Source organism: Aureobasidium pullulans (assembly GCF_000721785.1).
Source record: "Aureobasidium pullulans EXF-150 unplaced genomic scaffold scaffold_8, whole genome shotgun sequence".
Taxonomy (NCBI): Eukaryota; Fungi; Ascomycota; class Dothideomycetes; order Dothideales; family Saccotheciaceae; genus Aureobasidium; species Aureobasidium pullulans.
In genome coordinates this window covers 477,361-489,332 of record NW_021941028.1, presented here as the reverse complement: position 1 = coordinate 489,332, position 11,972 = coordinate 477,361, and the positions used below count along the sequence as shown (strand labels likewise).

Below are 11,972 nucleotides of genomic sequence, written 5' to 3'. Positions count from 1 at the left end.
TCATCCTCTTGCCTTCTTGCTTCAATCAAAACTCGACTACACGAGACGACAGCAGATCATTGACTCTTAATTCACAAGTAAGTGCCTCCCTGATCCGAGCGCCATGTTCGCCTTGTCCACCATGACTTGCATGAACGCGCAATCCTCCATGTTCATCATTCCCAGAGCCGTCGCATCTAACGCTTGAGCCCGTAGATCTTTGTTGCAAACATGCTCTACTCTTCCATCTTCCTCGCCGCATCGGCCCTCTCTGGCCTTGCCGTTGCTCAGGTCCAGTCCGGCAACTACACCATCGACCCTAACTCGGTCGAGGCCACCACCAGAGCTGCTTGGTGCCGCTCCGAGTTCAACACCTGCAACACTCTGTGTGCTAACTCCTACAAGTCCAACTCTTGTGACCAGGTAAGCAACCACGTTTGTACATTATTTTGAGCATCACGCTAACGCAACTGTAGAATGCTCTGACCTACGTCTGCACTTGCAACAACGGACAGTCGCCCGACATGTCCAAGTACGACGGTTCTCTCAGCACCTTCATCTGCAACGAGTACAAGGGCCAATGTCTTGCAACCAACGCCGGAAACTCCACTGCTCAGGACCAGTGCTCAGATATCACCTGTGGTGGTGAAACCGCCGCCAGCATTGTCACCTCCTCTGCCGCTTCCTCGTCCAGCTCTGCTGCTGCCTCGAGTGGCTCCAGCGCTGCCGCCAGCGCTACCAGCGCCGTGGCCAGTGGTGCCTCGTCTGCCTCCGCCAGTGCTGCTTCTGCCAGCTCTACCGGTGCCGCCAGCGCTATTACCGTCGGCAACGGTGCTCTTGTTGCTTCTCTGTTCGGTCTCTTCGCCTACGTCCTGTAAATGGAGTCAGAAGACTATCTTGACGTGGACTGTTTAATACAGAGGGACATTATTGGAAGAAGTAATCACGGCACATTATACGAATGGTACCGGTCATGAGAGCAGGCGTTTTTATTCACCACATTACCAGCGACGGAGTTGTTCTTTTTGGGTCGAAAAGGGCTTTCTATTCTACGCATCCATAGCGATGCCTTTTGTTTCTCAGTAGTTAATGACTCAATGGACATCATTGGTTGACCATATCTACGTTCTCGGTTGTTGTGATGAAAACAATTGACCTGCGATAATACATGTTCGAGCCAATCAAATCTAAGCTGGAAGCACAGGGCAGCATGGAGCCGGGGGAGTGTCTGGGCAATGTCGCACATAATCTTGGAGAAACGAGATAACGGTGTACTGTACCTGGCACGTAGGTAGATAGCACAAGAATGATATCAGTTGAGCTCTGTAGACTTTGTTCATGGAGGGCGGTTGATAAGGAGTGGCTTGGGTGGACTCGCACGATGAAGTCAGAATAAAGGAATCTAGATGTCTTCTCTGATGAGCCCTGCGGCGGCGATCTTGACCAGCAGGTCGGCACGCTTCATTAACAACGAGTGACGTCTTGTGGAGAACGGATCAAAAAAGTTCATGGGCCAGTGACGAGCTCTGTGCTACTCAGTCAATTACCGTGTCTAGTCCCAACGAACAGCTGTAAGATCCACCCTTGTGGGAATGCCAGAGATACTTATTGCAAGAGCCCGGTCCTGCTTGCGTCGCTCCTTCCTCACCAAATCTAATCACCGCTTCTTCCCCAGCAATCTCCCCCTCCCTTTCACCCACAAGTCGCCAATCCGAATCTCTAGACTGTCATTCCTAGGACAACAACGAACCATGGCAACCCTCGGAGCATATCAGAAGAAGCACAAGGTGGCCATTGTTGGCTCCGGCAACTGGTACGTGACTAGCAGCCTCCCCAAGGACGATCGAGCTTGGAAGCAGGGCTGTCGCAAGGCGCAATGCTTTTGGAAAGCACCTTGCCCCGCGACAAGCACATTGCAGTAGTTCTGAGAGTCGGAGAGACTGACAGCTTCTAGGGGCACTACCATCGCCAAAGTTGTCGCCGAGAACACGCAAGCCAACAGCGACCTGTTCGAGCAGGATGTCCAGATGTGGGTCTTTGAAGAGGAGGTCCCTATTCCGAAAGAGTCGAAGCACTACAAGGGCGACGACAAGGCCCAGAAGTTGACCCACATCATCAACGACATCCACGAGAACGTCAAATACCTACCCAACGTTGCTCTGCCCAAGAACATCATCGCCAATGCCTCGCTCGAAGATACCGTCAAGGACGCTAGCATCCTGATCTTCAACCTGCCTCATCAGTTCATCGAGAAGACATGCAACACGCTTCAGGGCAAGATTCTGCCTTATGCTCGCGGTATCTCTTGTATCAAGGGTGTCGAGGTGTCGGACAAGGGCATTGAGCTCTTCTCGGAATGGATCGGTCGCAAGTTGAACATCTACTGCGGCGCCCTATCCGGTGCCAATATCGCTACCGAGGTCGCCCTTGAGAAGTTTTCAGAAACTACCGTCGCATACGACCCTCCGTCCATGGATAGCCAGCAGCCCACTCCTAAAGGCTCGCCTCGTTCTTCCGAGATTGACCTCTCTCAGCTGAGCGGCAAGCAAGATCAACACCAGAAGATCAAGCTCTTCCCTTTGCCTACCGAGTATCCCCCTCTTAGCCACGACAACGTCAAGAAGATCTTCCACAGACCCTACTTCCACGTTCGCATGGTTTCGGATGTTGCAGGCGTATCGCTTGGCGGTGCTCTGAAGAATATCGTCGCTCTGGGCGCTGGTTTTGTTGATGGCCTCGGCTGGGGTGACAATGCTAAGGCAGCCGTCATGCGTGTCGGTATCCTGGAACAAGTGAAGTTCGGCAAAATGTTCTTTGCCGACTCCGTCCGCACTGAGACCTTTACCGAGGAGAGCTGCGGTGTAGCAGACTTGATCACTAGCTGCAGTGGTGGCCGTAACTTCCGCTGCGCAAAGATGAGCGTCGAGCGCGGCATGACCATTGATGAGGTTGAGAAGCAAGAGCTCAACGGCCAAAAGTTGCAAGGTACCAGTACCGCCGTCGACGTCAACAACTTCTTGAAGAAGCAAGGCCTTGAGGATGAATTCCCTCTATTCACTGCCATCTACAGTAAGTCAACCGGGACAACTATTGTCCTATGTGAAACCACATGCTAACTCATTACCCAGACATCCTCGAGGGCAAGGACAAGGCCGAAAACATTCCCGAGCGCATCGAATCGAAAAAGTACCCATGAATCAAACGAACCTTTTCACGTTATATCACGACCTAGGTTGACTGGCTATTAGGAGTTATTCGGGGCAAGCCAGGCCAAGATTATAAAGCGGAACCAGGTGTTTCTGCATGGCATTCCAAGAACAGAGTATGTAATAGATGGTGTGTTTTCGTGTATAACTAGCAGGTATATATGACCAGGATACCTATTCACTCCTACCTCATCTTTCACGCCGAATATACCTGTTGCAAGACACGATGGTTCTGGGATCAGGGGCGGCGGTCAGTAAGAGTGGGGGATTTCCTGGCTCTCACTGGACGTGTCGTTGATTTCTAAAATTATTGGTGCCTTTCGACAGGGTGCTTATGGACTGCAAAAAAAGTATGTTATTGGACAATTATGTCAAGCCTGACTAGGAGAAGGGAGTTCGGCTTCAATGCTATTTCTATATATACAAATACGTCCTCGTTACTCCACCGCTCGTCTTCACCATTCCCCCTCAAAACCTCGAGATATCTCTTCCAAACACCCAATTAACAAACCAATACGTCGGGATCAAAATCCTGTTTCTCCAACTAACACTCTTTGCCAGATAGGCACCGCGCCAGATCAACCATGCCACTCTTCCACTCACATCTCCGCCTGAAGATTGCATGATCGCGTTCCAATTACCTACATATGCCATGACGCCTAGATCTTTGTAGGTGAATGCGTTGGCGTCGATGGTATTGCGGTTCAGTTGTTTGGCTAACCAGCTAGCTTTTTGGTTGGCTACTTGAGCTGTGGCTGGGTAGGCTGAGTTCTCCATGATGGCGCAGTCGCCTAGAGCGTACACGTCGTTGATGATGGCTCTGCCTGTGTCTTTGTCGTCGGCCTTTTGGTCTGAGGGTTGCATGATTACTCTCAATCGATCATTTGTCATGATGCCACCACTGCGGGGGTGAGTAGAGATGTTCCAGCTTTTGGCATCCGAGGGTGTTTCCACTGCGGCGCTGGATATGGGAATGGTGTAGGGTTTTGCGAGGGATTTGCTGATGAAGGGGTTCATCATTAGACCCGTGGACCAGACTACCATGCCAACGCCTACTTCGCCTTCTTCTTTGAGGTCGAGGGTGTAGCAGCTTGCTTCGTCCTTGATGACTTCATCACCACTAGCTGTTTCTTTGAGCTTCTTGGGTGCACCACGGCGTAGGCTTTTGACGTGGTGGGAGGTCTTGACGTCGATGCCTTCGCGGGTGAAGCGTTCGATGGCGAATTTTGCTAGTTTGTCGTCGAACATGCTGAGCACCTTTTCGGCGACATCATAGACGGTAATCTTGTAGTATTGCATCAGCTCGGGATAGAGTTTGGCCATGTCTTCGCTGATCAGGTCGTGGAGTTCGGCGGAGAACTCGATTCCAGTCGGGCCTCCTCCTACAACAGCGAAATTGAGGAGTTGCTTCTTCATTTCGTCGCTAGTTGTTGGAAGAGAGGCTGTCTCGAAGCCTAGCGTAATGTTAGTGATATTGAGAATTGAGAACGCCATCAGTGGAGACCACAACTCACAAGACAACATCCTGTTGCGAATCTTTCTGGCATCACCAACGTCCTTGAGGAAATAGGCATTTTCCTTGACACCAGGTGTTCCAAAGGTTTGCGAGTAGCAACCCACAGCCACTACCAACTTGTCGTAACTCATCTCAAACATCTTGCCCTTCTTCGCCTTGACACCCTTCTCTTTTTCCAATTGATTCGCATCTTGATTTTCACTACCATCGCCCGCCAACGCAACACCTTGCCATGGACTCTCGACTGCTTCCTCTATGCTCAATGTCTTGGCTGCGAAGTCGACCGAGTCGGCCCAGCCTTGGAAGAACTCGACCTTGGTACGGCGAGAGCGGACAGGTTCGAGTGCTGTACGGAACTCGAGGGTACCGGTTGATGTTGATGCGAGCAGGGGGGTGAAGACGAAGTAGGAACGAGGTGATACGACGACGACTTGGTATTTCTTAGGGTCGAGGTCGCGAGCAAGTGTATAGCCAGCCCAGCCTAGCACATAGGTTAGACATGGAACTGGTGAGCGGGAAATCGAGGAGCAACATACCTGAGCCGAGGACGACAACGCGTTCGCGATCTGGTCAAGGTTGTTAGAAGGCTTCAAAGATGAAATGTTGGAAATGTGGATGTTACTCACCTCCCTTGTTGCTCTCGATACTCCTCGTCACGAAACGTGCTTGCGTTCTCGAAGTCAATTGACCAGCATTAGTCCTCGACGCAGTATCCCGATTATGTCCTCTCAACACAGCAGCTGCAGCAGTCGACTCGTACTGTCGCGAAACACCAGAAGCCAGCGTCCGCGGCAGAGTCGCGTTCCTCAATGCGAGCATGATTCACTCTTACGATTTCAAGTACGACAGGTAGACAAGCAACAGATGGAATAGATGAAGGAAGCTGTACGATCTATCTTGTCGGACTCAGAGCTATCCGGGACGTTCCTTCCCCTCTTGGCTGGACTTTTTGCTTTATCATCGTTTTATTGTTTTGGATATCCGGGATGATGTAACTACCAAGATGGTTCGGAAGTCGCAGCCCGGCGATGCCGGAGGACTTCCCGGTGCACTCCGCACGCTGGACTTCTCTCATCGACTGTGCACGACCAAAAATACCGAGGTTGTTGATTACTTATTCATCTATACAACATGAACCTGCTTGTGATTACAGAATCATAGCTTGCTCGATAAGTTCATTGGATTCACAAAGGATGGAAGAATAAATGATTTAAAATGATCCTCTATGCGAGGTATTGTATTTGTACAGTTGATCCATCTAAGGAAGTGTTTCGTAAAATATGCTAGGTAATAGAATAATTACATTATAAATGCGTGCTTTTTGTTCTTTCGTTATGCTGGATGAGGAAAAGAAGTATCCAACAATAAGCCTTCTAATTACTATTGATCAGAGACGATGCGCTTAGCAAGCACGGACGTAAAGACCCAGAGGAGAGGGGTTGTAGTCCTGGAAGAACTCGAGGTCCAGGCCACCAGTGGAGGTAACCTCGAACGAGACTCTGGTGCCAGCGGGGCAGGCATCCATGCTAAGGGTGTGGGAAGAGCCACGCTTGAGCTGGTCGACGGAGCCGATCTGCTTGGCGACAGCGGGGGCGTTCGAGTAGGTGGTCGACTCGTCAGCAACACCGTTCAGGACAGCGATGGTGAAACCACCCTGGTCGTTGAAGGAGTAGCTGGAGGTCTCGAGCTGGTTAAGCTGAGGGAAGAGGAAGACGGTCGAGCAAGTCTTGCCAGCGTAAGAGGCAGGGATGTCGAAGTTGAAGATGGTCGAAACCTTGGGGCTGATGGTACCGTTGTACTGAGTACCGTAGGCCTTGCTGGGGTTGCTGGAGTCAACAGGGACGATCAGGTGGGGGTACTGGTAAGCACCGTTGATGTCTGCAGGGCAGCCGGATGCGGCGGGAGTACCGCTGGGAACGACGGTCGAGGCAGCAGCGGATGTGACGCTGGGCTTGGCAGAGATGGCGGTCGACATGCCGGTGGTGGTGCACTCAGAAACAGTGGAACCGCAGTTGGTGACGGTGATCAAGGTGGTGGAGAAGACGGTGACGGTCTCGCCATCGTCAGCAACCGAGGTGGCAGCCTTGGTGGTGACGGGAATGACTGTGGTACCAGCGGCAGAGCTACCGGCAGAGCCAACGGGAAGCGAAGATGCAATGACGGAGCTTGCGGCAGATGCGGCGGAAGAAACAGCGGACGAAACCGAGGGGGCAACGGAGGCAACTGATGAAGCGACTGAAGAGGCAGCGGCCTGGCTAGTGGCTCCAGATGAAGAGACGTAACCAGCAGAGGGAACGGCGTTGCTGATGTTCAGAGTGGTGCTGGCGGCGGCAGAGGTGGGCATGGTAGCGCTGGCAACAGAGCTAGTAGGGGCGGCAGAGCTGCTGGTGGCAACGCTGGGGCAAGAGAGGTCGTACTTGGGCTGCTCGCCGGAAGCAACAACACCGAAGCTGGGGGTAGCCTGGTCCTGGAGGATGTACCACCAGGTAGGGATGTTGCGGTTGATCAACTCGCAAGCCACGGCCTTCCAGTAAGTCTCGGCGTTCTCAGTGCTGGGAACAGCGAGGTTCTCAGTGGGGCCAGTGGTGGGCCAACCGCTCTCAGTGATCCAGATAGGCTTGCCCTGGGCTGAACCCTCAACAGCATTGTATGCGTTGAAGAAGAGAGTAGCGGCGTTAGAAACAGAGTTCTCGTTGGTGTTCTCGTAGTAAGGGTACTCGTCAAGACCAAGGAAGTCAGAGGCAGCAATGACGGCAGCGTTGGAAGTGTTGGTGTAGACGTTCCAGGTGTCGACGTGACCAACGGGCTTGCTGGAGAGGACGGTGCCAGAGATGGCGGATCTGACTTGACCAATGTAGTTGACGAGAACGTCAGGAGACTGACCGTAACCAGAGTTGGCAGCAATACCAGTGGGCGAGATACGGTAAAGGTCCTCGCTACCGACTGAGATACCAACAACGAGGTCTGAGAAGGCAGATCCGTACTGGTTGATGGCATTTCTAAGAGCAGTAAGCTCGTTGTTGAAAACGGCCTGGTCCGAAGAGGCCCAGAGACCAAGGAGAAGGGTAGTGTTGGTAGCAATAGCAGCGGGGATGGCGCTAATGACAGTGTTGGCAGTACCCTCCTGAATCATAGTGTAAAGACGGGCGCTGTTCCAGCCGCTGGTGGTCTCAAGACCTTGTGCGGTGCGGAACTGGGCCTCGAAAGTCTCCAGAGTGTTGCCCTGCGAGCCATAGTTGAAACCACGAGCAGCAGCCAGGACGGTCGAGGCACCGCCGACGAGAGAAAGAATAGAGGATCTCATGATTGATATCCTAAGGAAGAATAACGAAGGACTTCCTAGATGAGTTTGTTGGTGGTGATAGAAAAAGACACAAGCTTGAGAAAAGGAAATCGACTTGGAGAAGGAACCGAGCTGTTTTGTACCTTGTGGGCCATCGTGACGACAACATAGGAAAGTCTACCATGTACATCGGTCCTGCCGCCTTCCGGCAAAGAGCATGAAGTTTCTTGTGGGGAAAATAATGGGTTAGTCGCATGACGAACCAAGACGGTGCAAACTATGGCGGTCGTGGGCGACGGATGGGCACCGAAAATAGCACCATGACGCCCACCTCTGCAGGTACGGCATCATCGCGTGGAGGGCTCAGTCAACAAAGTTGAGAAAAGACTCAGGTCCGCGCGGCCAAGAGCCAAAGGAAAAGGCAGAAAAGCCTTTGTTGGGCCGCCGCTGTTCGCCAAATGTTGGGGTGTCCAGACGTTCAACCCCAAGTCGGACAAGTCGGGACAGTGGTCCCCAAGAGAAGGATGTCAAGTGGGCGATCGCATGTAATAGCGTGACGGTAAGGATCGTATTCGCATCGAGGGCTGTCTCTCATAGTCTCATGGGGCTATATGTGGACATTGTCCTCCTGACATGGCGCCAGCACATCGCTTGTGAATGTTGACATTCGTGCCATACCGCAGTGGAAGGCGGCGAACACGCTCTGCTGTGCGACGACAAGGTTAATCCACGTTCTCGTAGCCTTCGATGACGATGCAGCTCAGCCGATGTGTGGCGGCGGCATGCTTCTGCCGGTTGATGTTGCAGCAGCAGCGTTCGACATCGATCCGCCCCGTTTGCTGATCAGGAACGCCTTGCCGTATTGAGCAAAGGCGGGGCAGCAATATTTGCTTGGCGACAAAAAGTCTTGTCACCAGGAATCCTGTCACCACGAAGCGATGGTGACAAAGAAAAGCTGTTTGTACTGGAAGCAGTGATTTGTTGCTATTCATGGCGAATCACTATGAGGCGCTAGGTTTAGGTCATCGCCAATTCGATGGGAGCCTGACCGCCCAGGACATCAAGCAAGCATATCGAAGAGCTTTGCTTGAACATCACCCGGACAAGGCGCAGACTGGAGGCGCATCACAAACCGTGGATTCCATCACAGTCGCTTACAAAACTTTGTCTGACCCCGACACCAAAGTAGACTATGATCGTGAAATCCGGCTCCAGCAGGCGCGCAACAAGGGCGATGACAAAATCTTCCATACCGGACTCGACATTGTAGATCTGGATGATTTAGACTACGACGATGAGACTGGCGAATGGTGGAGAGGTTGCAGGTGTGGCCAAGATCGTGGTTTTGTCATTACCGAGGACGAATTGGAGAAAGAATCGCGCTACGGAGAACTCATCACCGGCTGCAAGGGATGCAGTCTCTGGCTCAAGGTTCTGTTCGGAATTGAGGAAGACGAAGAGGAAGACTTCAAGACTGCTGCTGAATGAGCTTGTCAAGTTGTCATCATAAGCTTCTATATTTCCAAGGCTTGTGTTTGTCGCACGACATTGTGGTGCCTTGCATGATGTGGCTGCAAGTTGCAGCAAATTCGCCGTCTCGATAGACTCTCCGCGAGAACAGCTGCGTGTAACCCTGCGACATGGATTCATCAGGTTCGGAAGTACTGGTGGTCTAGTAACATCCAACGTGGACGTATGCGCCATAAACGCACGCCTTGACGACGGCCCAAACTCCGAGCACTACAAACACCGATCCACCGGCCAACTACATCTCTTTGCATTGCCACGAGTCTCATACACTGCCCAGCTCACGAGGACTGCACTGTGCAAAAACTGCCTTTGTTGTCATCCGTCTTGATCTAGTTGATTCTTTGATGGAACAAAGAAATCAAAGACCAGTCGAGTCGCTTGTTCTTCGGTGTTGCCAGGATTCTAGAATAGCAGGGCTCTTTGTGACATCAGTTTCCGCATCCGGTCCAGAGTCATTGTCAAACAGTGAACAGTTGTCCTTGCTCCAGTTATCTGAAAGCCATGGATATGTCTACCGGCGGCGTAGAGAATCTCAGCTTTCCGCATGTCAACTGGCGGATACGTAACTACCGGCAACAATGTCACCTCGATTGATTCCAGATCCACCGGCTCTGGCTCCTCCAGGGGTTCACCAAAGTGACTATATTGCCAGACTGAACCGCGCGGCTAACAGGTTCGACGTGCATCCTTACCAGCCTGGGAAATATACACAGCTCGAACTCGATTCGGAGGATCCTATCGCTTCAGGCAGGGACTTGAAGATTGGCCCTCCAAGTCAAGTTCCAGATTGGCATCCTCTTTTACATAAATGGGGACTTCAGGTCATGGCAGCGGCTGGTTTTGTCAACAGCACAGCTTATTCTGCTCCTGGACAATTTTACTTGCCATTAGGCCGCCTTGCGAAAATTACGGACGATCAACCAATACATCCTGTTTTGAGGGAAGACATGTGGCACAACCTGTTGCCCGACGAATACAAACTCATGGAACCGGCACTACGTCTAGCGTCTGCCATTCTAGATGATCCCGAAACTTTACACTTCTTTGCTGGACTCACAATTCCGACACGTCAGATGCCATGTCGTATGATCCCACATATTGGTATTTGTCCCGTCTTTAATGTCAGCGATCCACTCAGCGCAGCTGGACTGAGAAACACTTATAACCGACTAGTCGATATGCGTAATTCTATGAGATGGTGTTTGCAGCCTCAGGAAATGATGATGCAAAGATTCGGCGCTTTCGGTGTCACACAGGCAATGGTAGACGATGATGATAACACGATAGAAGGTGCGAGAGGGCCAGCGTACGTTTCGTCAGCGTTCTCTGCTGAATTTGGCTAATACTCCCGTCTAGCACTCGGTGCAGCGTATGTCATGTAAGCAGAGGATACACCGACGCTTTGAGAATGTATCTGGGCAGTCATCCCTCGAAGATTGGGCTTGGAAGGTTCATCAACGACACACAATTCCTTGCGGAAATACCTCTCCAAGACACCATCATTATTGATGAGGAAAGCGCGATAATCCGCAGTACACTTCTTATGGCAGATACCATCGTTCACGAATTCACGCATGCAGTCAACGCTGCCTACTTTGATTATACCGCAGTAATGTCTCCTGTTGCAGGTTCCACACCTCAAGTCTGGGAACCCTATTTCGCCGGCGATAGAGCCAATGAGGTGGGACACGTAGTTAGTTCTTTTGTCTTTCGCGGAAACCCTCAGGCCATCACCCAGTTCTCCATACCGCAAACTCAACTCTCCCATAACCAGCAACAACACATTGGCACATTGGGGATGTTTTGGACCAACAAGTGGGACCGCTGGCGGCGTGATGATGGCGGCATCGGCGGCCTTGGTGCGTCAAGAATCATCGATGATATCGATTTTAGCACTCCAGGACTCTACTATCCAGTTCCTCAAGCGCACACCCAGAAGTTATTCTCTACGAGACTGTGGCAGGATGAGATTCATCGTTTCGGGCTGAATGCTCTTCGATTCCCTATATTGGACAAGTGGGCGGCTGAATGGACTCCACCAATGTACGAGCAGGGAAATTGGGGTACAGGTAGTTTCAATGTTGGGCCTGCTCCATCTTCTCCTTGATGAATGGCATAGTGTGAGGTGCTACACACGATAATATATCTCATCGTCGCTCTTTCTAACCTCATTGTGTCTAAAATTGCATAAGTGATGCTCACGCGTTTGCAACATCGGGTGTGTAGATAACGTTTTGTGCATTCAGATCATGATAGCCAGGGTTGTACTCTCAACAGGCGCTGCTGATATCACAAATGGCATAAACTACAACACGGTTGATTGTTTTCGTCTTAAACCTACTCAAAGTATCTGAATGTGTCTAAATATGTGATAAGATACGCATTGGGCTCCTAAAGTGCTTTGTTATTGGTTTTTACCAAAATGATACTTTTTTACAATCACTTGGAGAGAACACAC

At 51.3% G+C, this 11,972-nt stretch overlaps 6 protein-coding genes across 6 annotated transcripts; 4 read left to right on the top strand and 2 right to left on the bottom strand.

Annotated features, from left to right (window-relative positions):
* M438DRAFT_345118 (uncharacterized protein) lies at positions 1–1,081 on the top strand. Its single transcript, XM_029905373.1, has 3 exons — positions 1–77; positions 196–402; positions 456–1,081. The coding sequence occupies exons 2-3, from the start codon at positions 211–213 to the stop codon at positions 855–857; spliced, it is 594 nt and encodes a 197-aa protein (XP_029761085.1). The 5' UTR covers positions 1–77; positions 196–210; the 3' UTR covers positions 858–1,081.
* Positions 1,082–1,730: 649 nt separating this feature from the next.
* On the top strand, positions 1,731–3,175 carry M438DRAFT_374161 (glycerol-3-phosphate dehydrogenase-like protein; the record flags this gene model as incomplete). Its single annotated transcript, XM_029908481.1, has 3 exons — positions 1,731–1,792; positions 1,934–3,048; positions 3,108–3,175. 3 exons carry the CDS (start codon positions 1,731–1,733, stop codon positions 3,173–3,175), a joined length of 1,245 nt encoding a protein of 414 aa, XP_029761084.1.
* Positions 3,176–3,451: 276 nt separating this feature from the next.
* Positions 3,452–5,736, bottom strand: M438DRAFT_364899 (FAD/NAD(P)-binding domain-containing protein). Its single transcript, XM_029907756.1, has 4 exons — positions 5,328–5,736; positions 5,238–5,267; positions 4,700–5,182; positions 3,452–4,639 (listed from the first exon to the last, which is right to left on the bottom strand). Exons 1-4 carry the CDS (start codon positions 5,518–5,520, stop codon positions 3,654–3,656), a joined length of 1,692 nt encoding a protein of 563 aa, XP_029761083.1. The 5' UTR covers positions 5,521–5,736; the 3' UTR covers positions 3,452–3,653.
* A 367-nt stretch (positions 5,737–6,103) lies between these two features.
* Positions 6,104–8,340, bottom strand: M438DRAFT_317847 (glycoside hydrolase; the record flags this gene model as incomplete). The annotated part of the gene is made up of 2 exons (XM_029902764.1): positions 6,938–8,340; positions 6,104–6,754 (listed from the first exon to the last, which is right to left on the bottom strand). The coding sequence occupies exons 1-2, from the start codon at positions 8,003–8,005 to the stop codon at positions 6,104–6,106; spliced, it is 1,719 nt and encodes a 572-aa protein (XP_029761082.1). The 5' UTR covers positions 8,006–8,340.
* Positions 8,341–8,974: 634 nt separating this feature from the next.
* Positions 8,975–9,472, top strand: M438DRAFT_374158 (DnaJ-domain-containing protein; the record flags this gene model as incomplete). Its single annotated transcript, XM_029908480.1, has 1 exon — positions 8,975–9,472. One exon carries the CDS (start codon positions 8,975–8,977, stop codon positions 9,470–9,472), a length of 498 nt encoding a protein of 165 aa, XP_029761081.1.
* A 620-nt stretch (positions 9,473–10,092) lies between these two features.
* Positions 10,093–11,621, top strand: M438DRAFT_272385 (uncharacterized protein; the record flags this gene model as incomplete). The annotated part of the gene is made up of 2 exons (XM_029900563.1): positions 10,093–10,820; positions 10,871–11,621. The coding sequence occupies 2 exons, from the start codon at positions 10,093–10,095 to the stop codon at positions 11,619–11,621; spliced, it is 1,479 nt and encodes a 492-aa protein (XP_029761080.1).
* Between the last annotated feature and the right edge of the window lie 351 nt (positions 11,622–11,972).